Consider the following 26,675-nt stretch of genomic DNA (forward strand, 5'->3'; position numbering starts at 1 on the left):
GGTTCACGTGGTAAATTCACATAGTGGAGAACTAGACCCTCTGCAGTTTGAATCACTACAGCCAGTGGGTTATAAAATTGTAAAACAATTGTTCAGAATGCATTACTTCCAGTTTATGATTGTTGCTTTTAAAAATAAGACTGGAGACATATATTTCCGATATATTTATCATTTCCACAAAATCCTTACATATAATTTAGGTGGTTTACGTTTTGTTGATCAGGCCTGGTCTTGGTAGTCCAAACTCCTTCCGTAGATCATAGAACCTCCTTTTGAAGGCTTGCTGACTGTTGCTGAAGAGGGGTGACTGTACTATGTAATGAGGGTAGCCCGTCTCCTTCAGATGCCGAGTGATAGCTTCTCGGATGGTCTTGAAAGACTTCGGCAGGTAGTTAGACCCATCCCGTCGTTTTACATTCGAAAAGAATGTGGCTAGGTAATTGTCCAATTCTTCCGGTGGGATGTCGATCAATTTTCTCTCTTCAGATCTAGGAGATTCTTTGAGCCAATTGGTAAAGATGCTCGTTAAACTAACGGTCGACCTCCGCGCAGCTGCCCCCGACGGTTCTCGGGTGGTGGTGCCCCCTAGTGAGCTCCGACGACTTTGGGTAAGAAAGCCTGATGCTGAGGATCTACAGCGCAAAGGGAACACTATTGGACCTGTAAAAGTTAGACATGGCTGCATGAAAACATTTAAACTTCTGTGTCCTTAATTATACATACATTAATGACCGTGTCAGCACATAATGTTTCAGTCAAGCAGCACAATAACTTATAGATCTGTATGTCCAAGCAATTGAAAGTTAAGTACATGTTCGAGGAAACCGAAAAGCCAAAAATTGCTGACGAACCTTCCCACGTGGGACCTACAAACCTGCACATCATTATGGTGGGAAGCTTTCGAATTGCACCAACAAACTCGAGAGCAAAACCCGCAAACAAAGCATAAGAATTTATGGGGTAGAAGGGGGCAGTGTCTCTCAAACAACTGACCAGTGTTAAGGGGAAGTTGCTGAAATTCTCCAGTTCAAACTTCAGCTGCCATTAACATCAGACTGGGACAGACCGGGACCAGATTTAGGCTCAAAACCAAGAGCGATATCAGTCAAGTTCATAAAGCTGAAAGTCATGACGGTTAGAAGGGCTGTAAATGGATTCAACATCGTTATAAAAGACGACGACCCCGAAAAATCAGAATTTACTAAAAGTTGCATCAGCTCATCCAATGTTCCAATCTGCTTGGTCACGTGACGGAAAAATTTTCGCAAAGACCTTTAACGACAACATAAGACAGGTGAGATCGACGACATGTATTGATGACCTGATTAGTTTGTCGTCCCCAACACCACGACCCCCTCGATCTCGTAGCTTAGCACATGGAAGATCTGCGGCCAACTCTGACAATACCCAGGAATAATTAATTGAATTGAAGAACGATTTATGTACTTATTGGATGTATATGTTAAGTGGTAGTATTCTATTACAACTGTAACTCACGTAACAGCCTCTAAAAACCTCATTACTTAACTACATGAATAATGCTGTCTTAGTTATCTGACGTAGAACAATTGTAGTGAAGATCGAGCTTGTAGCCTATACCAAATTGCTATATGATCAGTATAAAATTAACAGTTTTCACCAAATATCTTCATATTAATATAAAGAAGACAAGCTTTGTAATTATATTTCTCCCTCTGTACTTATGCTGCTTTGTACCTAAGTTAAAAATGAAACATCCGCGCTTAATGAGAACTGTAAACAATTAAATTTAAGAATAATATACAGATTTTGTCAATATGATGAGACTAATTTTATTATGTTCAACTATCAGTGGGATTGCTGGAGGATAAATACAGAAATGAATGGGACAGCTGCGAATGTGTGATTATAGGTAAAAAGGAGAAAAACTCAAAATACACTTCTGTAAAACAAACCATATTAGCGCAAAATTAAAAACAAAGGACAATAAGTAAAAGATAAAACCTAAAAGAAAAGGGGAACATAATGTAAAAGGCGCATATTTTACTATTTTAACCTACAAAATGCGGGATGGCTGAAAGAGTAAATACAGTCTCGATGAATTGTCGAGGACTCGCACACCGAAAAAAAGAGACATGATGTTTTCCACTATAACAAGAAAAAAATGTTTCGATTATCTGTTTACATGACATACATAGTGATTCAAGTTACAGCGAAATTCATGAAAAGGAATGGGAATACGATGGTTGGGTTAGCCACTTCAGCTCTCGGTCTAGAGGTATAATCATACTGTTCAATCAAAACTTTGATTACAAAGTCAAAAAAAAAAAAAAAAAAAAAAACGCGGGAATCGACCCACTTGGCAATTTTATCATACTGGACTTAGTGATACATGAAGTACCTGTAAATCTATATAGTTTATATGGACCTAGCACAGACCAACCTTGTTTTATAACCATATTAATGAGAAAAAAACATAGGAAATTTATCAGTTATCATTTGCGGAGACTGGAACATAGTAATAGATCAAATCAGAGACACTAAACATTGCTTGAATACAAATAATCCTAAAGCACGCCCGACAGTATTAAATATGTTGAATGAAGAATATATCGATGTCTAGAGAGTAAATCATGAAAATGAATGGAAATTTACACGGAGACGACAAACACCCAGGCAGCAAGCCAGATTGGACTTTTTCTTAGAGAGTAAAGACATTTTTAACATTTGTACTAAAGTCGAAATATAAACCTGGATATCGAAGTGACCACTCTGCTATAACACTGGCAAGTCAATTTGTAAATTGTGAGGACATTGGAAATTATATTGTTTATTATTGAAAGGTCTACACTACATTGACCTTATTAAGACAGTGATAAGCAAAACAGCTGATGAGTATACATCATTGCCATATCAGAGAGTAACTTTAAAAGCCATAACCAAGGCAAATTTGCAATTAACCATAAGTGACTCTTTGTTTTCAGAAGTTTAGTTAATGAAGATACGAGGAGAAACAATTAAATACGGGTCAATGAAAAAGAAAGAAGCAGAGAAACAAAATTGGAAATCGAAATACTAGCAGTAAAAGAAGAAATAGAGAAATGTTATACTACAATACGCGAAACAAACTTATGACGCTGGATCATTTGAAAACAGAATACCAAGATCTCAGGCAATAAAACATGGATGCCATAATGATAAGAGCAAAGGCCAAATATGTAGAAATAGAATGTAGAACATCGGAGAAAACCGAGCAAATACTTTTTTTCTCTTAAGAAAAACGAAATTATACCAATAAGCTTATTTCAAAACTCAAACTAGAATATGGAAACGAAATATTCAAAACATTCGAGATTTCAGAAGATCAAAAAACATATTACAAAAATTTGTACATGAGTTCAGATGTAAATTATGAAACAGTAGATACTAAAACTGCAGTAGACAGTCGATTAACAAAGTCTGAAGCAGAACAGCTTGAGGGACAAATAACTTATCAGGAATTAACAAATTGCTTCAAAAATATGAAAAATAATAAAATTCCAGGAATGGCTGGGTTTCCTGTTGAGTTTTATAAGATGTTTTGGAAAAATATAGGACAAGTTATGGTCAGAGCTTCAAAGATGGTTTTCAGAGATGGAGAAATGTCAAGCACACAGAAACAGGGAATTATAACGTGTCTTTCAAAGCCTAATAAACCGCGTAACGTTCTAAAAAACTGAGGGTTAATTACAAAGTTATTAGTTCATGTATCACAAATAGAATAAAATTAGCATTACAAAAGGTTATTCACCAGAAAGGTTTCACATCAGGTGGATGTATACATAACAATATTCGCCTAATTTGCGATATTGTGTTTGAAACGATGAATAGTGAAATCCCAGGGATGCTTCTGTCCACTGACTTTGAAAAGACATTTGATTCCAAATCGTGGAGGTTCATTAAACAAGTACTGGAAACAATTAACAGATAATTACAGGTTTTTAAAACAAATATTTCGACTTGTGCAAATGGATATATATATCCTCTCCATCCTTAATCAGTAGGGGTTGTAGACAAGGAGATCTGATTTCGCCTTAAGTTTTTCTGTTGCCTGCAGAGGTTCTCGGTAGTATGATAAGAAACCATGAAAAAATAAAATGTATAACCGTAAATGGAACATAATATAAAATAAGTCAATATGCTGACAACGCTCAATTGATTCTATATAGATCCCAGAACACCTTAGTAGAAACACTGAACCGCCTAAATTTATATTATAAATACTCGCGGCTAAAATTAATATAGAAAAAAACAAAAGCAGCGTGGATAGGCTCTTTCTCTGGGTGCAATCTGAAACTATGCCAGAACGTAAAGCAAAACTGGGTGAATGAACTAGACATATAGACAGGTATTCAGTTCTCAACTACGGATTTCAACAGCATATGGAGAATGAAACATGTTTGCAAGAATAGAGGAATTAAAACTAGAATAACAAAAATGGAAATAAAGAAACCTCATCTTCCTGGGTAAAATAACGGTTATCAAATCTCTTGCACTCTACAAAATGATTCATCTTATCATATCGCTAACTTGCCCTATGTTTTAAAAGAAAGTAACAATTTACTGTACAAATTTTTCTGGAATGACGAGCCAGATAGAATAAAGAAATGAACTATAACAAAAGATTATGCCCATGGGGGTTTACGGATGATTAATATTATGCCTTTTATCCAATCTTTAATATTAAAGTGGGTAAAACGGCTTGTTTTGAAAAACATAACTGGCAAACAATTTCGATTACAACTGTATACTAGGATAAGTTGAAAAGCGCTGGAGATATATATGTCAAGGATATCGTACAGACAATAACAAAACCCATTTGGATTGAAACACTCGAAGCTTGGGAGTTTTGTTTGGAAAAATCAAAAGAAGACCACAAAGAATCATTTTAGATGAACACTTATGGTGCCACCCAAATTTTAAGAACTCGTCGTACTTCATTCAGAATTGGTATAAAAGTAAGATTGAAACACTCGAAGCTTGGGAGTTTTGTTTGGAAAAATCAAAAGAAGACCACAAAGAATCATTTTAGATGAACACTTATGGTGCCACCCAAATTTTAAGAACTCATCGTACTTCATTCAGAATTGGTATAAAAGTAAGACGTTATATATTAGGGACATAATAAATATTAATCGTGATATTGCAAATTTTAAGGACGTTAAGGACAAATTTGGAATAATTACAGTTTTAGATTACAATAAAGTAGTAAAAAATTTACCAAAGGAGTGGCTAAATGATATAAAACTGAATACGTACATGAACGTGCTTTTACCTGCCTATCCTGTGTACAACAGCTTTCTATGTAAGCAGAAGGGAGGTACACATGTTTTTTATATTTTGAATGACGGTGACTGTGACACAAAATACGAAAATATGAGAGCATACCTCATAACTAAATGATATTAATGTAAAAAGTATTTTCTTACCCCCTTTTTGAAAGTACTGGTGATATAAAATTAAGACATTTTCAATATAAAATTTGGCAACGGATATGTCCTATAAAATCCTATCTGTACAAAACTGAGAGAAAGAATGATGACATTTGTGAACTCTGTCACAAAGACAAGGAAACCACTGCACATTTATTTATCCAGTATCAAATAGTTCAAATGTTTAAAGTTTGAAAAGTGGTTAAAGCAGGAGTGCAACTTTACGTGCAAAATCAACAATGCAAAAACAACAACAAACACTTTACTTATACCAGCCAAAAAATGAATTTTTGAGACAAAAAAAAAAATGAAAAGACGATTACAGACAAGCAAAAGAGCTTTGTCGATCGATTAGTATAACCAAGAGCATGGGAACAACGAGAGCGGGGAAATCTAAAAACACTTTTTTTTTTTAAATTGGGGAAAAAGAAATATTCTACTCCAATGCTGCGCTTTCCAATCGAAATTAACTCTGAAAACTGGCTTGAGATAAAATACTTTATTTTTAATACTAAAACAAATAACACAAAATGCTACTCATAATAATACAAATAACAGTAAATAAACAATGCAGGTGAATACAATCATTCTTACTTGTTACAATCAATACTTGGGACATCTGTCTTTTAAAGGCAAAGACAAAGACATTTTGCGACAAAACATTATGGATAGCAACAGTTTTAGGCACCGCAGATTCAATTAGCCAATCAATGCCAACTCTCTATAGTTTTTAGAAAAAGTAATAATTCGCATTGATACAGTGTCCAAAGCTTACCAGAGAAAAGTTGACCCACATATCTATGGTGATATCTGGCATTTGGTTAAATATTCTTTTAAAATAAATGATCTACTTTTTTACATACGGTGGCTCAATTTAAATCTTAAGAAAACTTAAGACTGATAACAATAGCCTCAGCGTTAAAGTTACATTACCGAGGTTTTCGAGAAGGCAAAACGCTTTCTCAGGAGAACATACCATATTATGTTTCTCGGTGGGTTATAAGGCGAGTGCGTGGATACATACCCTCTGATTTATTTGTCAGGCTATAATTCCGTCCCCTGTGGTCTTACATGCATTTTTTAAACGTCTTAAAGACTTCAAAAATGTAAGCATAGCTACAGTTAAGACGTTTTGCAGTAGGAAATGTATTATTTGTACAGTGATTCGTTACTGCAAAACAATGTACAATACGCAATTTCAGTTCTCTCTTAATCGTCATAATCGTTTATTCAGTAATATTCTTATCCAAATGCCGTCTGGTTTATTGCTCGACAATAATGGAAAAGGTTCCCTTTCACACATTAACTAACCAAATTGCTCGTGTATAACCGCCGGCGAACTATAACCGGAGCTGGATTTGAACTCGGCCATCGCTCAAGTACTGACCAATTTCTACGAGAACGATACTTTATTCCCATCAGCCAACTACAGGTTCCGCGTGCCCTGGTTGGTAAAATGAAAAGCTTAGGTACACGAACAAAGGTAATTTCGCCTAGTGTACTACAGTATAGCGGGGCCATATTTCTTCCTTAGAACTAGTACATTGGAGTTCATTTATCACAACGCAAACAGTCGTGGCCATGCAGGGATGTAAATGGCTGTAAAATAAAACACCATTGCTCGTGGACTACTTCTCTGCTTATTAAAATATATATATTTTAACATGCATGTTTCTCATAAAACAAAAACTTGCGCAAAAAAAAACAAACACAGTTTCCAAAAAAGATAAGAAATGTAAAAAACAAGTCTGACATAAAACGAAACTGTAGTTATTCCATTGTCTTTGTAAGGCAAGTAAATCCTGAACAAGAATAGCATGTTGTCTCAACACATTTTGAACCATACTAAATAGTCTTAACTCTACCTATCTAAGACTCGTATACTAGGTTTTAAGATGAGACGAATCCTTCCCGGCCTAGCGAATCAGCGTCCTTTCGAAGATCATGAAATCTGATCTTGAAACTAAGTTGGCTTCTAACAAACAGCGGTGACCTGACAATACAGTGAGGATACCCAGTCTCTCGTAGATGGCGGGCGAGGTCTTCCCTTATAGACTTGAAAGTTTTGGGCAGATAGTTAGATCCATTTTGTCGCTTAACTATCGAAAAGTACGCCGCCAGATATTCGTCCAACTCGTCTGGTGCAATGTCATTGAAGTGTCGAGTTTCCAACCTCGGCTGTTCCTTGAGCCAGTTGGCGAAGGCGTTTGTTACGCATTTTATAGATCTTCTTTCTTTTGATCCAGTTATGTAATTGCCAGAAGCTCCCTCTGGCGTCCTGCGCGGTATATCACTCGTATGTCCGACAGATACACCATAGCACCGCCCCTCAGTGCACTGCGTAGATATAGCGCCATCTGTAAACAGGTACGAAAAGACAGGTAAGCCGCAGAAATTTTAAAGATAACCCGCCTCTGAGATCCTATCGCAATCCAAACCTCGAACCAATCGGAATATGTGTCGAAGACGACAATTAACCTTCGCGGAGCGCATGTGGAAAGTTCTGCGAGCTACAATACTCTTAATTACTCCTACACGAGGGGTATTCTGGCAAATCAACCAATCAGCCCTTCTATTAATCAACCAATAAAAAGACTTCGTCAGAAGGAAATGATGTGGTTGGGTAACCGCTTCCTGAAAATGAAATATACATGAAATCAAGTCGAGGTAGTTACCTCAGGCTTCTACAAGTTACTGTACTTCAATGGAGATGCATTCTCTTAACAGCGAAAAGTTAAGCGGATCATATTTGCTTTGTACACCCCTGAAATTACTTTTTGACAGATCTGTCAAATATATAGAGCAAGGAAGAGTTTTTGCTCAAGCTGGACATGTAGAACGAGGAAACTGTGTAAGAACTAGTTTACTTTGTGTATTTATACATACCCGCTACAGTTTGCCATTAAAAGGGAAGTATGGTATGAGACAATATATCATTCATGCTGAGAGTAATAACACAGTAGCATTTAAGCGAATGCAGTTACTTTTCTTGTTTCCACTCGAATAACACGTGCTTAAGTTCCAAATGAAAACTGCCATCTGGAGTACTTGTGCCTTCCTATTGTAGTGAAATTTAACAGAGCGAAGAGGTCCATCAGCTAATAGGCGCTGGTAGTAAGCTATGTCACAACAGTGCAACGCCCCACAATTTACGATGTTAACAGATAGTTGACACAAACATATGGAGAAGGGTTTTCATATTTAATGCAGAATACGATAAGAAAATCAAAAAGAAACGTTCGAGTGGTATGATAAAAAAAACGTTCTAAACAGTGAAAGTGGCTTACTTTGAAAAAAGCATACATCTACTTCGTTGTTAAATTCTGATACATGTACCATTCAACTTTATTCATCAATTAACTGATGTAGACAATTAATATAATGAACAATATCTATACAATGGCAATAAACGATCTTCGTCGAAAGCATCCACTCTGAAGGGGATACGGATACACAGCTATATAATGGCGTTAGCCGGTTTTCATCACTGAAAGCTTCCAGTCTGAACCTGACACAGGCCACGGTATCTGATCTTGAACGCCATCTGGCTTTTCGCAAAAAGAACTGACTTTACGATACAATGTGGGTAACCGGTTTCCCTCATATGACGTGTAAGGGCTTCCCGCATCGACTTGAAAGATTTCGGCAGATAATTTGAGCCGTCCTTGCGTTTTACACAGGCGAAGTACGTGGCCAGGTAGCTGTCTAACTCCGCAGCCGGGATAGCGTTTATGTTCCGAGTTTCACACCTCGGCTCCTCCCTAAGCCAAGTGGTAAATGCCCTTGTCACACTTTTGATGGCTGGTCTAACTCTGGCCCCGGATGTGCCCATGGCAATGCCTGACGGATTACGCCAAACATGTGGGGTGTAACCCCTTGCTCTGCCGTACCACGGATGAGTTGTTCTGAAATCCACTCCACGACCATCTGCAACAGTTCGTAAACACGTGAATCGAAATGTCGGTCTCGATATTGTTCTACATACAACACATCTGTTCATGATTTCCACACATGTAACCATAATCCAAACCAGATATATCAATTTGCAAATGTCGTTACCGATATCTGATAAATATTCACAAAGTGTAACGCAAAAAAAAAAACGAGCGGAGGGCGAGAGGGGAAAACATAAAAAATAAAAACATAAAAAAAAAAGAATTTGCCACGGACCAAGGAAGTTCCACATTTTGTCATATAACAGGTTGAATGTTTTATGTCATTATAACAGATTATTTGATTGATTAATTGATTGACTGAATGGTGTTTAGTACCGTTATGAATATTCTGGCACTTGTATGACGGTAGTCGTGCGGGTTTCATTATAAGGCAGGATAACCCGGAATAAACCACCACCCCTCAACAGTTACTTGGCAATACCCCCTGACTTAAAGCCATAGAGGGGGCAGCGAAAACAGGAATCAAACACGTGGGCTCATTTGTGAACGCGTTAACAGGGAAACACTGCCATATTCTCCTGAGTCACCTGTGTTAGATTGTAAAATATACAGTATGTGGGAATGCAAATCAGTACAGACAGTCTGCAACGGTTAAAGTCAGCAGACTTATGTATCGTTCTTTACACAATAGCACCATACTATACTTAACTACGTCACGACGAAGAAATCATCCTCTTTTAGAGACGAAATACGTCGTTTCTATACAACGAGTAATGTGTTCGTCGATCTCAAAGCAGTATATCTTCTCCATTCATATTGGTATTCGCGGGTCTCCCATACATTGCCTTTGTCTGTAATACTAAAAAGACGCTTTGTGGTATTGAGCCGCTAGATTTCGTAGGTTGTATGCCAGCAAAGGTACATGGTTATAAAACAGGGGCTTAACCCACAAGTTGAAACCAACGGCAAGCTACGTCATATAAACATCATGGGTATAGAGGCAATGCATTATTTCAAATTCAACAGTGAGGAAAACGAGGATTGCCACTTCGCCGACACCACCCGCTTTTACCGTTCTCCTGATTCACTAAAGATTAATCCAATTAACTAAAGATTAACCCGTTTACTAAAATTTTCTGTTGTCTTGTTCACTAATAATTTAGCTTTCTGTTGGTAGCAAATACATAGCACCTTTAACAAAGTTTTTCCGAATCACACGTTCCACTGGCGAGACACAAACCACGCCGACACATAAACTACTCGGCCAGGCGTACATGAAAAGCCCCCGTGCTCATGTTAATCCCGCATCAGGCAAAATACTTGGATATTCATTAGTCAACAGCGGTTACATGTATATTCCCATATCCTGCAGGGGATGTCATGTCTGGTGACCAGGTTATCTCCCTTTGCTTGGTTCTGAAAACAAAGGTCACATCACTGAAGCGATTCGCTCATACATCCGCTTTCTGCGCTAAATTGACGTGTTTTGTTTTCTATTCTTTTTTATTTTATTTGAGGCTTACTGATACCATATATTGCCTATCCTATCTCTGAGCAACCATGTAAGTAGAAATATGACGCATCTTACATAGCCTGCCATTCGTTACAAGCAACTGTTCAAATTCCTGTGAGGTATAGTTGCTACAAATGCACAAGGTTTACGATAAGGTTTATGTCAACTTCGACTTTGCAAAATTATGCAGTTTGGATTCTCGCAACATACGACAATGCCTCTGGTCACTTCGTAAAGCAACAGGTTGCTCAACTATTCAACGCTGTGTTACCGAATGGGTCATAATCCGAACGGTACATGTACGCAGGTCATTGTAATATCCGAAAACACAATCAAATTCAGAATATTCACAGCGATCTCTACCACAACTCATAAAGCACCTATTCCTAAGACACCGCTATAATGCATTGTTTTAAATTACCAACGCAAACACATAATTATAATTACTCCCATGTATTTATTTTACATTAATGTAATATCGGTGCAATATCTTATTAGCAGGCCGACACAAATCGAATGAAGAGGTCTCATGAGAGACTGAAACTCGCTAATTCAAACAAAACGCTTCCACTCTGTTTCTCTTGCGACGGCTTTCAAACTGTTCATTCTTTGTTTAAATGCCATACGGCTTCTGGTGAACAACGGCGAGGATACGATCAAATGAGGGTAGCCGTGATATTTCAAATGGCGAACCAAAGCTTCTCGGAGGTTTTTGAACGATTTTGGAAGGTAGTCTCCTTCGTCCCGTGTCTTAACTGTCGAGAAAAATCGTGAAAGGTATGAGTCAAGGTCCGTGGGATCCAAGTGTTCCATCCTGACGTCCGCGATACCATGGTTTCTTTGGAGCCACCGGGTGAAGACGCCCACACCACTAGCCGTGATCTTCTCAGTGACTTTCGCTTGACTCCCTTCAGTGTTCGAGTGTTGTTCATGGCGATAGACGGACGCACCGGAAGTGTAGCCTTGCGTCCTGGTCAGTGCGTCTGGCAAGGAAAATATACAATGACAGTATAATGACTTCGGTCAAATATATAGCATCAGCACATTGCTGCACTCCAAAGGATCTACAAATGCGCGAAAAATAGCAGCAATACGTTATCTGTACCCTGGCCAATCCTTAGCAAATTGACTAACAAAGTCGACTAACTCGATACAGCTTGCATTAATCCTAGCACCGGGGTCTATTTACCCATATGTACGCGATGTCGCGTGCCTACGATGAAATTCAATCAGCAATATTGTACTTTTTAACATTTGATTACAAACCTGAAGTTCCACTGAATATGTCCCAGATGTGTGGAAGAATTAAATTTCGTTTAGTATTTTCGAGATACAGCTTTACATGTGATATGTGACCTCTGAACTAAAAATGTAGGGCAAAGGTCATATACGCCGACCACAGTTGAATACATTCAGGGAGGCACACCAGGGAAACCATGTACCAAGTTTTAATCAATTTGGTTGTGTGGATATATTACTTTTGACCTCAAGAAAGGTCAAACGTTTGTAAAATATTGTCCAACCATGTTTGCTTTCACGAGAAAAATCACCAATCTTTGAACCTATTTATGAGTCGATTCTCAACATATTTCCGTTGCTGACGGATCCACATGGCTACCACATAACATTTCGGTCAAAAGTCGATCCAGTGCAACAAAATAGCCTTCGCCATTACTATTCAAATCTTTACTTTTCAATTCGAGGCTACGCGTACACGATACACAGTTCAAGCAAAAGATGCCCTCAAATTGTGATGAGGAGTCTCACTGTCACCACAGTTCTTCTTCTGATGCAGTTAGAATTACACAGTGATCACACTTGGCAGACGGTAATGTGGACAGAAGGGGAAACTAGATGCATATTACAGACAAAATATATCAAGACTAATAACCTAAACAGAACTAAATATTCTCCATATGCATAAATCCCGGCTTACGTGTTATGTCTTTAGCATGTATAATCCACTACCAGCATCCAGAGATTACAGGATCCTACATATATTCAAATTGACTGGAATATATTGAAGTCCTACATATATTCAAATGTATACTATGATTTCATTGAATACCGTTTCCAGCACATATTATAGATGATCCAGAATATTAGAATGTATAAACTATCCCACAATGCAGCCACCAAATTATAAGGTCATGGCTGTACCTCACGAGGCGTGAAAACAGAACATCAATAAGCGGTATTCGACATGTGCGAGAATCTCGCGAAAGGTAAAACATTTCTGCTAGGATTGTCGCCGTTACTGTGGATTTTCTGGTTTGACATGGGTGTACTCACCAGTCATGAACTATAGTCTATTTCTTTTAGAGAGACGCCCATATTCAGCCGTCTGTAACATTAGTCATACTCGCTACCAAAATTGCCTTTAGCCGGTGTCACACAACAACCGAAGCTATACACACGGATACTTTGGGCGTCCAGGCTATTACAAAGAAATTGCAGTTAGAATACTTTTTCTAATTCATAATGTTAAACTCCATAAGCTTAGTTTCGACACCAAGAACGCATTGCCTCGGGTGACGTCATGGTCATTCAAAAACAAGTTGCATGCTGGACAATGGGCGTGTCGAGTAATTTGTTTTACAATGGCTGCACCGACAAGCGACAAACTCCATGCAATGACACAGCCTACTCTACTGTCTCTGCGAATAACTAGATCGCTTTAATTTCCTAATATCTATCTCCAAAACTACACTGCCGTAAGATCATAACTACAAAAAATACTGTAAAATTCATGTATTAAGGTTATATTATATTAAAATGGGCAAACGACTTCAAATATGGCAGTGTCAGAAACAGGGTTTACAATAAAGTCGACTGATGTAACTGATGTCATTCGACTTCAAAACATGTTGAATTCCGCCCAATACCGGGTATGCCACTGGACTTTGAATAATTATGACCTCACCCGAGGAATTGGCTCTTGTCGTCGAAACCGAACTTATGGACTTCAACATTGTGAATTAGAAAAAGTGTTGGAACTTCATTTTCCTAGCAAAGAATATTAACTTCAAATGTATCCATATGTAGAGCTTGTGTTACGTGTGACCGACTAAAGGCAATTTTGGTAGCCAGTATGACTGATTTTACAACCAGCTGGAATATAGGCGACTTTCTAAATAGACTATGATACCGGAAGACAAATCATCAGTTTTTCTTCCATATGTGTGTGAAGGTCTCTGGTGTTTTTTTTTTTAAGTTGGAATACGTTGCTAGATAAGCCACAAACTATACAGCACTCAAAAAGAAGCAAATTTTGTGTAAAGTCACAGGTTTTCCTGGAATCCTTTACCCATACTCGCAAACTCGTGTGGCTTACCCAAGATTTTCAATAGACTTCATAATACCGCTTATATATACCTCTCCGCTTTCATTGTTGTCCCCTGAAAAGTCATAACCCCCCCTCCCCCTCCCCCAAAAAAACAAACAAACAAACAAAAACAAATTTACACAGCGGCTTACTGAAATGCAGCGGAAATGCAGGCTATCTCCGCCACCGTTTATTTCAAAACTTCAAAAACTACGCACAGTTTGATATTATATTATTCACAATAATAACTACAAAACAACTTGTCTATATCCATTTGTATGTATAAAGAAAATGTGACATTATGGAGAGATCGATACACAGTGGATTGCTGAACACGCGAACAAACAGTTCACGGCAAACACTTACATCAGTTCACACAAACAAATTCGAGCCTACCTAATTTAAAGTTAACTTAACGAATAAAATAATGTCAAGATTTTTATAACATTTAGAAATATTTTGTGTGTGCAGGCCTGGGTGTTTGTGCGTATGGAATAACGCACTTTTTAAAACCACTATTGTAAAAAGATGATGATAAAACAATGCTGTGGTTGTCGTGAAACACAATTTGGACAGACCGTAGTGAATCACAATGACTGAGTATCGGAACACCGGATCCTGTCTCTAAACGCTGCCCGACTAGAGATGAACAAGGGAGAAGACGTGATCAAGTGCTGATAGTTCTGTTGCCTTAGATAACGACATATCCCGTCTCGGAGATTGGCGATAGTTTTCGGTCGGTAATCTCCCCTTGCACCCTGGCGGCGAACGTTGGTGAAGAAGTCCGTCAGATAGCTGTCCAGCTCTATGGGCGGTATATCCTGAATATTCCTGGTTTCCGACACAGTTCTCTGTGCCAACCACCTCTGCAGCACTTTAACGGCACATAAGGTGTTCCGCATCACCTGTAATTTTGATGCCGTATTTTCCACAGCGGGTAATGCACGAATTTGTCCGGGCAACCTGTCATTCCTAGAGGACATCATGCTGGTAAAATCTGCCCTCCAAATGTCTGTGAAAGAGAGTAAACTAAGATATACACTTTCGCTGGAAAGTAGTTTTTACTGATAGCTGCATTAATTTGTCAGTGCATTCATAAATTTATATCTCGGGTCGATATTCGTCATTTCCTTTGTTCAATCCAACAGATGGCGATAAAATGCTCCTTCTATCTGCAGTCAGACAGTGAATCATGTCGGTCCACCGCAAGTCAGTGACGATACAAAAAATGTTTGTCCCATGTACAGAATATACAAAAAAAAACATACGCAAGTAACTGAGCGACATATTATGCCTCAATTATGCCAGACTGCCTAAATCAAATCAAATCAATCACTGAACGTAACATTATCTTCACTGTTTACGTCACGGTAGCCTATGGCTTGACGCTTAGATTTACTGCACTTACATGTTCCTGCTTTACGCCACAAACCACATTTTAAATTCAGTCGTCATAGGTAGCAAACACCTTAGGTAATCTCATGTATAGTATACACACTAGTTCCATGGTGTCCAACTAAAGGCACAAACTATTGCGTTCTCACTGCCAAACAAAGCGGTAGCTTGATCATTTTCACCTACCTCTTGAACTACTACCCATGCGTCTTGTCACTCGACTTTCGCTTTCAGGTTCACACTAGATTTTGTTTTGTTCGGTTTATAATCAATTTGCATACGAACAGGGCACATTTGTTTTCGCACGAACTTCAACACGACGGGTTCATCTCTTGCGCACCATAATTCCATGATCTTATGCGCTCCATAAAAGCAAGCGTGCTCTTGTGAAACAAAGGTGAACGTGTTATGGCTATCTGATAGTTGTGCTGCTTCAGATAGCGACCAATCCCGTACCGCAGGCTCTTCATGGCGTGCGGCCGGTAGTCTGTTCCGGTGTCATTCCTTCGAACTGTCATGTAGAATTCGGCTAAGTACGCGTCCAGTTCCTCAGGAGGGATATCTTCCGGGGCTCTGTTCTCGACGACTGGCCTTTGAAGCAACCACCGCCGCAAAGTACGGATAGAACTGGTCGTGTTCCATTCTTGTTGTCGACTTTCGACCGTCGCTTTCGGCCGCTGTTGTACAGGCAGCCGTGGTAAGTGCTCATCAGCAAAGCTGGACACATTGGAAATACCCTGAATTGCCGACGCCCATTCTGCTGAATAAAGATACAATGTTTTGAGAACGTAATAAAAAAGACTGTGCCGGTAATACAGTCAAGGATCTTATGTTCAGAATAATTGACAACGGGCAGGTGGTCTAAATGATCCTTCCGTTGTGGCTGTAAATACCAATCATTCATTCCTGAATAATTCCGATCATCATATATTTTGGTTTTCGTTCGAAATGTAACATGATCAACCAATGTTATGGACTGCCAATGACAGAAAAATTTCTATATATGTACATGGGCAAAACTGTTTTTTTAAGTCTCACTTCCAGAAATAACCCGTGAAAATTGCGAGAACAGCAAGACGACCACATGTCATAACGGAATGAATCCCCGTGGCCTCCTTGACTTCATAGGCTCGCAAGAGAAAGTTTATTCAATACATACATATGTAAGAACATTTTTTTTAACATTAGCGTGACACTGAGTTCAGTGTGAGCGCGCGCGAGTCTATCCGTGTGTGGTAGTGTGTTCAGCGAGTGTGACTGTGTTTTGCGTGTGAAGAGGTGTTCTGTGTGTGACGGGGTGTTCTGCGTGTGTGCCTATGGTCTGTGCTTGTGCACGTTTTCTCCGTGTGTCACCGTGTGATTTGTGTTTGTAACGGTGTGCTCTCGCGCGTGTGTTACAGTGATACTTGGAACGCCCTTTATGGGCTACGAATGGTATACGAATGTCGGTTATATTCTGTGTTTTTTCAACGGTGTGCTGTTACGCAAATAAAATCGGCACGTATAAATCATTGCTGGCGGGTAATTGGAGAAAACATGTACACGTACAAAGTAAATCCACGTGCACTGATAGCTGATTGTGGGTGCCATAGTAATGGAAGGCAAGTCAACTTCAGCGAGCTTCAAGCAAAGCAACTCACTCAGCACTGCAAGTTCTTTTCTTACAATAACTCCGAGAACATTGAAGGCAGATGGATACATCATTTGACAAAAGATAGAAGTACAGGGAAAATAATACAACAAACATGTTTGCACAAATAACCTCAAAAACACAAATTAAACAGGCATAACAAAAAAAAAACACTAGTGAAACATTTAACAATGGGTTTCAACATAACTGGGGGGGGGGGGGGGGGTGTTAAACATAGTTTTCTTTTGATATTCAATAAGGCACATAATGACAACGGGTCCATGCACCATATTCCTTTATCATGGTGTAATCACTGTCCAACGCGCTCATCTATTGTACATGCAAGCGCTGCTACTTCTTTACTTAAACGCACGCATCCATACACGTGTTCTTGTTTGCTTGCACTGGTTCTGATGGAATGTACAGTTTACATACGTGAACATTTTTTACGTTTTCATTTTCGTGGTGACAGATGTTAAAGTTGATCTTGTTCAAAATTATCAAACATTTTGTAATATTATCGAACACCGAAGCACAATGTATCCGCCAATGGTTGGACATCATTCGAGAGTGATCAGTGTTAAGCGAACCCATGCATCCTCAGGTTCACGGTCCTGTCGTCTTTAATGGAAAATCTCAACTGGAAAACGCCTCGGTAGTCTCCGCAGTTTGCACGGTGGCGGCTTCGTTTCCAGATCCACTGTACACAGCCTCTACTTCCATCAGCTTTTGTCTGAAGGCTTGTTGACTTCTTGCAAACGTTGGTCCCCTGGCGATAGACTCCTGGTAGCCACAGGTTTTCAGGTAGTACACCATGCCCGTCCGCAGAGCCTTCAGGGAGTTAGGCAAGTAGTCAGTTCCATTCTGCTTCTTCAGAGTTTTAAAAAACATCACTAAATATTCGTCTAGCTTTTCGGGAGGCAATTCCTCCATTCGCCGGTGCTCACCGCGCTCTGCCAGCCAGGGGTTAAAGGTCGCCAAGGCCGTGGTCGCCTTTCTGTGCAGTGAGTTTGAGAAGTACGCTACATGGTCTTCCTCTACGCTACCTTCATTTAATGCGACCACGTAACCTCGTCTCCCCTCCAACATGGGATAATGCCCGGATGCTGAAAGTAAGATAAAGTTCTCTTGGTTCAATCTGAGCAAATGCCATATTTTCGAGCTTCTGGAGTAAAGGAACATAACCTACGTCATTCAGATACATGTATTTCCTAAATAAACGTAACCTACATCTACATACGTGGCAAATAAAACTGTATATTCTTATACATAAGGCAAATAACAAACATGTTAAAAGCATGTTTACCTGGGCAAATAATTTTAAACGTTACATAACCGAAACATTACTATGTCATCGCAGATAATGTGAACAGCCAAAATCGAAAGCATAAAACAGCCCATGTGACTGGTGATGATGCTTAACCTTGAAGACAACTAAGTGTTGACTAAGTACAGCCCAATGGCTGTGAAATGGGTCTATTGCTCTTTTTCTCTTTTTATTTTTCTTATAACTAATGACCAGTTACGACCTGCTAGTGCAATTTGTTTATCAACCCACAAAGGACCTATCAGTTATTCTATCTGTTATGGAGATCCTGGCCCCACCTCATTATGACATGACTTTAAATAAAATGCATTGCACCAGAACCATTTATATTTGTTTAGTTAGTGTGAGCAAAAAAAAAAAACACATTATTTGAACCGCTGCTTTATGTGGCAACATATCAAGGCAACGTGTAGTAACACAATATATGTTTTAGTCCTTAGATTGTATAGTTGTATCTGAACAGTACAAGTATGAAAGGAAACATAAAATACATGTATAATACGTCAACCTTGATTTTTTTATCTTTTCAGGATTATATCCAAATGTTCATCACATATATCAAACGGAATTAACAGCTCATTCCACAATTTAACAGATAACTTCTTCAATGAACCATGAAAATCTTTGTATAATAGGTCTGTTGGCATTCCTGCAGCTAGGAATATCAACTATTGGGTAGTAACCAAAAGGGTCAAGCAGTGCAACAAAAAATAATTTTCAGAGGTGGTACGGAACTCCCTACTTTTCTAAGAGAGGGAGTACCCGGTAAGTCTACCTAAGTCCACAAGTTTTGAAATACTCAACACTTCATTATTTTGAGACCCCAGCAATACACCTGGAAAGTGTGAAGATGATTGACTGAAGGCGGTTGAGAAAATCGAAAGACATGTGCATATGCCTACATAGAGACCTACCGGTACAGAGATTCTTGTAATTACACAAAGGGCTAAAAGTAGGTGTATGTACATGTCGATTGCCCAGAATTTACGATTGTCAAAACATTCTAGAATAAATTAATTCCTTCAGCTCTTCCTCACGAGGAATGAATCTGAATGACGCTCATCCAAATGTAGGCCTATATGCGGAGAACACTAGCTCTTGTCGTGATCGTTGAATTTCATTGAATTAGCTGAACTTTCCTCACTAAATCATCGATACATGTACAGGTCGGAAACTGGACCCTCGATCACACTTTAACATAGCACATATAACTGACGATCGGTGTAGAATTAAAACCATACAATGGAGGCCATATTAAGATGACTTAATGCAATACACACTCAGTATCAGAACTTGCTGTATAGTAACCCAAACGGCCATTTTTCAGCCCTTGCTACATCTTCTTCATGGCAAACATGTCACAAAGTGACAATCCATGTTTAGAAAAAGCGGTTTGTCACATGTCACAATTGCATGTTTTATTTTCATTCGACTAGTCAAACTCTACGGCTCGATTCTACAATCGCATTGTGCAACGCAGCTTTACATAACGGTTGTCAACTTTACGTGTGGAGGAGATAACTGCAGTGCATCAACGGCCTTTTGTCAGTTATTTACGGACGTCCACACATGTGACATAAAGAAATGCACACCATATTGGTAAAGTAAGCCATCTTTGGCGACACTAGCTTCATTACTGTCACCAACCACCCACGAACAGGAGAATTTCTGTTGGTTCTACTTCTATTCGCAAGAGATAATTATAAGAGCTACTCTCTGGGAGAGATTGCCATAAGAACTACATCGACGCGACAATTCCTGTAGCAACCATATGGCTGACGTTTCAAATGTAAGCCGTAACTCACATCTAGTACAGCTCTCACTATTCACTCGTTATTCTTCTGTATATTCGCCACTTAATCCCGCGCCTAGCAATGAAAAAAGGCATGTGGACATCGCCATACCGCATTACCACTTTTATTGAAAGAATTCTGAAATATACAAGATGAATTCAACGTTTACTCACGTTTTAACAAACATTAAGTTCATAAAATATAAACACCATGGAATTAAGTGTGTAATGAAATAAATCCTCATAGCATGGGCACCTATTTCAATATTAACTTTTGTCTGGGTTAAATGTAATCTGAGAAAAGTCATCATAATCATCGTAGATCCCACGTCAGGGAATATGCCACATGAAATGAAAATATTTTCATTTATGTACTGAGAATAGAGCAATCCGAACACGTGAATGTCCTGGAGTAAGTACTGGTATCAATACGGGTTAGCACGCTATCGCCTCATATACCGATGGCTATGAATAACGCATAATAAACGTAGACCATATCTACATGTTCACGTAGAAACCAAGGACTCATATATTGTCTTCACAGGTCTGGCAGATTACCTTGGGAGCTGATCGAATCCTGTCGTCTCAACTTAAACGCGTATCCTCTTCACAGATCCGGGGGATCATCTTGAGAGTTGATCAGAACTCGTCGTCTCAACTAAAACGCGTGTCCTCTTAACAGGTCTGGAGGATTACCTTGAGAGTTGATCAGATGCCGTCGTCTCAACTAAAACGTGTATCCTCTTCACAGATAGGGGGGATCATCTTGAAAGTTCAACAGAACTCGTCGTCACTGGTCTGGAGGATTACCTTGAGCGTTGATCAGATCTCGTCGCCTCAACTTAAACGCGTTTCGACTCCGTGAGAACAACGGTGACGTAACAATACAATGCGGGTAATTAGCGGCTTTAAGGTGCAGCTTAATGCCTTCTCGCAGGGAGTCAAACGACTTAGCAGTGTAGTTCTCTCCATTTCTTTTCTTAGCTACACTGAAAAACTGAGTGAGATGACTGTCTAGCGTGGCAGGTTCAATTTGTTCCACGGGACGTACTTCATCTTGCTCGTGAACTAGCCATAGCTGAAACGTTTTCACGGCGGATATGGATTTTCTGTAGCCGTACAGAGAACGGTCGGGCATGCCGGCCTTGTCCGGACCAGAAGCAACGGCGTCCTGCCTCCATGGAGACAAGTCAGTGGAAAACTGCAGGGAGCCCTTTTCATACTGTCCGAAATGGCGGTGAATTGACGCACGGTCGTCGCTCAAACAGCGTTCTGAAGCAAAACCGAAATGGAGGAAGTTGTACAAGATTACATCACAGGAGCCCGAAAAGAATGTAACGAATGAGAGAGATGTTCAGTTGCGCAGATGAGGGATAGAGTTAAAATGATGCGTGATCACGCTTCTAAGCATTATTTTATCGTCAAACTGAGCACGTTTATCTAAAAACGTGCAAATGTCACTGCTACGTTCGAGTTCGCCTTGCATGAATCTCACACCTAAATGCACTTAGCAATATATGCAAGTACATTTCCCAGATAGAGCGCCTCTAGGGGCCTGTAAACTTAGTTAATTGTCATGGAAGAATGCCCGACAAGCGTATTAAGATGTTTAAACCGCATACTGGGCGAGGAGTAGATGCGTCTGGAGGCATATTCGATGGTGTAATGTGAACAAAAAAAAATTTCAGATGACCTTTATTTTTTTCTTTTAGAACAATGCCATGTCATTTCGCACCCATTATTTAAGAGATTATAAAACAGGAGGGACCACGACATTCCTACCTGCTCACGCTATGTTGGCCTATCGATTCATTGTCTGCTAGTGAGTTTCATCTGTAGGCGTTTCCGGTACTAAATCCTGACGATCAGTAACGCACGCTTCGATTCTTTGTGTCAGAATCAAATTAACACCCCAGTAATCCATTCATTCACAGTTGTAAACAGCACATAGGAGAATGCCACATCCATCTCCCACATCCACATACAATTTCCAACATTGTCTGTACACCACTTACGACATGGATTTTTAAACAAAAAAAACATACAAGCAATCATAATAGTTCAGTTCCAGGAGACCAGTTCGTAACTGGCTTGTAAATAGAGGAAAGTAGTATGAATACAAGTAGGCTACAATATATGTTAAAGTTGCCATTCTAGCCGGATTCAATAACAGACACGGACTGCTCCCTTCAGTGGGAAGTACAAATCCATTTAAGCTAATGTAGTTTGTGATAAGCACATAAACTACAATCATCATTACATTCATGTGAAATCTCCAACTGAAGTCAAATCAAAAAACAAACGCATACAGGGGAGTTCTTGTGGAATCTGCGTCTGTTTAAATTGCAGTTAATATCGCTGCATTTTTAAAATTTTGCTTAAGCCATGGTGCTTGGGGCGTGTATATTGCTACTAATTATGCATATACATTAACAGTTAGAATAAAACCCTCACTAAGGTAAACTGACGAGGCCGTATTTCACCGGTTTCGTGTGACTATTTGCCAGCCATCACTCTGCTGTCGTCGCTGCTCTGGTTTTACTCTCTATGCTGAATGTCTTTAATTATATTATGTAAGAGAAGTACATCCAGTTACGCATCGCTAAACTTTTATTATCCACTATTTTGATATGCCCGGTGTAGAAACCTCACTAGGTGGTGCAAGTTGTATGTTTTCAACTGGTTCTCCTGCACTATGACTCGAAGACAAGGAGATTTCCCTGAAACGTTTCCGAAACGCTGTCACCGACTTCGGAAAAGATGTCATTTCGCTTAGCATGTAGTCACGCCCAGTTTCTTGAAAGAAATGTATCAGTCCCGTTCGCAGTGAGCGATACGAGTTGGGCAAGTATTCTTTTCCGTCCAGTTTCTTCACGGAAGCGAAAAATTCTGCCAAAATATCGTCCAGCTCATGCACGGGAATGGAAGCAAGGTCAAGGTTCATGTCGTACCCCTTGGTGTGCAGCCAGCTCATCAGGATACGAACGGAAGTAGTGGATTTACGCACAGAGTTGTAGGATATGGAGGGTTTAGGAGACACATCCGCCTTACCGAAGGCAGACCTGGTACCAGAAGGTGACGCAGATTCGTTTGCCTCCCTGTCCGATGTGTACGTCCTAGGAAAGATCTCTGTGAACAGAAGGGATTATTTCCTCTTGAGAAAATGTAGTTAATCAGAACACACGCACTTCCGAAACGCAAGTAGTTTACAGAATATGATGGTTATATTTCCCTACCAAACATTCAAAGCTAAACGTAGCAATACTGATATTTGCTTGCAATTGTTCTTGCTGTCTAAACACGACGCAGTTACAGGCTAAACAGTGATGCAACTGCTGCCGAAACGATTGTAAATATCACGCTACCGTAATGGTCATTAACACCAGAAACCAGAAATAAAAGACTGAGATTTGATTCAATAAGTATCACTTTAAGTGTTGTCGAACCGAAGAGAAAAACAACTGGTCATCAAAATTGAATGTAATAAGAAATTGAGTCACCAGTGAGTTGGATACCCTATGATATCTATTTTTGTTCTGGTCAGCAACGCACAGCTTGGACCAGTAATTAACCACACTGTTTAGAACTTCATTCATTGTGCAAAACATACATAGTAAATAATAGTTTAATTCAAAGAAGTTACAACGCATAATTTGCGCGTACTGCACAAAGTTTTTTAGTTCTAGGCCACTGACGTCCAAAACACTGCATTTAACATCGCTGCATTTTTTTTTCACCTCATTCCTGCTTTAAACATGTTGCTGGAAGGCGTGTGATTTGCTACTATCTAAGCATTTTCATGAACACTTTGATTAAAGCCCTTACTGAGGTATATTGAAAAGGAGACGGACTTCACCGCTTCACATCTGGTCATTTGCTAACTATCACACCGCTTTGGCTTTACTCTCTTTTATATTCATCTCTGATGATATCTGTTGCTCAAGCTGTGCCTTGTGCACATGTAACACATACATATGTTAAAATTCTGCATCTGAAACGGAATCAAAAGCGACGCCGTTGGCCTTTCTTTTCCGGAAAGCACTTTGGCTCTTTGTGAACAATGGAGAGGTAGTTATGGAGTGTTGGTAACCATTGTCTAATAAATAGTGCATGATGCCCGTGCGAATTGCCCGCAGAGAATTGTGTAAATACTCTGTTCCGTCCTGTTTTCGACTCGTCAAGAAAAACGCCGTGAGGTAGGTGTCAAGTTCAGCGGGTGGAATGTCCAAAAGTGGGCGGGCTTCGCGCCATGGTTCTCTGGTGAGCCACGTCTCCAATGTCCTCAGTGCGCTGCCACAGTTCTTCAAGGTCGACATCGAGTCGGGTTTTCTGAGGTCTACCCCGGCAATGCATTCCTGAACCCAAACTTGCTGTTGTAGACTTGTCCCGTCTGTCAGTAAGAAAAGTAATAATTTGTGTGAGAACCTAATCTTAAGATATTTTCTCGAGCAGTACCGGACTGGGTTCTTTACCAGTATGTGTTGTGAAGAACTGTGACGTCAGCGTAAATGTATACAGTACATGTAAGGTGAAATACCTAGAGTCTTACGTGGTTGATCAAACAATATAGCCAGACATTTCCTATTATACGTGATATAACAGAAGAATACGATTCTTTCCTCCAGAACTGGAATTTATTCTTAACAACCATGACAATAATTTGATAAGAGAATCTGGCACATTGGTTTGATGTTTCTTTACTAACAATAGCAGCATTTTTCCCTGAGACTTTCACAATACATAACATCACCAGGAGAAAATCGGTAATATTATCTAAGACTTTGAACGACTGATCCTCGTTTCAGACGTATGAAAATGCGCACTTGGCTCCAAAAAGGTCAAGCTCTAAATGTGCCTGGAAAAATACCCATTCCTGTGGCCTCTAATAAAACATCCCAATATAATGATACACAAAGAATAAGACCGATTACATAATGATGTTACAATAACACAACTTGTCCACGATCAATACGCCATACAACATAGTACTGAGATACGTGTCAGATAGGAGTTCCGATGGTTACAACATTCACCCTTCTTTGAAGGATGGTCGAACTTTATTCCATAATGTTGTTACGCCTTGATGGAAATACAGGCATTTTCTTTCTACTTTCACGTGAAACTTTTTGTCTTTCTCAAACTTTCACCGTCTTTTGCCAGGGTATAAGACAACAATATCTGTGAAAAAAATCAATGTTTTTTCCAGTCATATATGTAGGTATATAATCTTAATTACGCTGGTTCACTTCATTTAGCAAATGAGTCCCAATGTTCTTTAGCTACATCTTCTTGCTAGGTTGTAGCAGAAAATTTGATGTAACTTAAAAAGTAAAATGCCTTAAATGTTCCCGAGGCAACATCACAAGCCAGTTTCCTTTCTTCATGAATACATATACATGTAAAATACGTTTTTCATATTTATTTCCGATAAGCTCTAAATCAATATGTATAGCCCACAAAGCATGTACACTGAGAGAGTGAGTGCTTGGGGTTTAACGTCGTACTTAACAATTTTTCATTCATATGACGACGAACCCACTGAGAGAGAGGGGCTTCATTATGTCTCTATTATGTTTATGCAAGCCTGTATTAGGTATATGCATGTCTATATTATGATTAAGTTTAAGATTAAGCAAATTCACAATCAGTTTTTCTTGTTACTTGCAGCAAGAGCATGCAGATGTTTTTTCCTGCTTTGATACGCAGCTTGACTTCCCCGGAAAAGACTGGACGTAGATATAGCATGAGGGTAGCCCTTCATGGACAGGAAATGTCCAATGGCGGTCCTCAAAGCCTGGAAAGACAGGGGCAGGTAATCCGTGCCGTCCGCCTTCCTGACAGTCGCGAAGAATTCCGTGAGGTAAACGTCCAGCTCCGCCGGAGAAATCTCATTCACGGACCTTTTCTCACACCGTGGATTCGCCATCAGCCAGTTATGTAGAGCTCTAGCCGAGCCCAAGGCGTTTTTCAAGGTAAAGTAAGAGTTTTCCACAGGCTTCTTTGCCTCTAATGAGTCTCCGGATGAGTCCACGTGGTTCTGCGCATGCCCGGCATTTCGCTCAGAAGGTGGTATCATTCTGCCCCAAGATCCGCCATAAGCTGGCAATGAGAAAACACGCCTAATTCAGATTATGTCTTTCAGATGAAGCAGCGATGTTCTACACACAAGTTCAGAATACCGCCCGCTCTTTAGAACTAAAATATCAGAACTCTCGTTAGCTGATCAACGGAGCTAAACTATCTGAACTCACGTTGGTTGTCAGAGGCCCTCTGAGCCTGATTACAACAAATTTACTTAAAGGCTTTACAACTCAATCCCTGATCAGACGAGGTCTGAAGTCACAAAC

General features: G+C 39.6%; 1 protein-coding gene across 12 annotated transcripts in view; it reads right to left on the reverse strand.

Annotated features, from left to right (window-relative positions):
* Positions 1 to 26,675, reverse strand: part of LOC135463552 (uncharacterized protein KIAA1958 homolog) — a 69,594-nt gene that overhangs the window by 2,070 nt on the left and 40,849 nt on the right. The window contains exons 4-5 of one of the 12 annotated variants that reach the window (XR_010443553.1): positions 20,887 to 23,457; positions 18,306 to 18,315 (exon numbers count right to left, since the gene is read on the reverse strand). The exons of 1 other annotated variant lie outside the window; for it this stretch is intronic. Coding sequence is in view for 9 of the 11 variants with exons in the window: in XM_064740822.1 (XP_064596892.1) it covers positions 22,949 to 23,457 (509 nt within the window). In the remaining 2 variants the exon portion in view is untranslated. Of the gene's footprint in view, positions 1 to 189; positions 661 to 7,269; positions 7,808 to 11,296; positions 11,843 to 14,452; positions 16,340 to 17,529; positions 18,316 to 20,154; positions 23,458 to 23,567; positions 24,719 to 24,742; positions 26,428 to 26,675 lie in introns of those variants that run through there. 10 more of the 12 variants (XR_010443555.1, XM_064740826.1, XM_064740838.1 and 7 more) reach the window with 10 other exon arrangements.

Source organism: Liolophura sinensis, chromosome 3, assembly GCF_032854445.1.
Source record: "Liolophura sinensis isolate JHLJ2023 chromosome 3, CUHK_Ljap_v2, whole genome shotgun sequence".
NCBI classification, from domain to species: domain Eukaryota; kingdom Metazoa; phylum Mollusca; class Polyplacophora; order Chitonida; family Chitonidae; genus Liolophura; species Liolophura sinensis.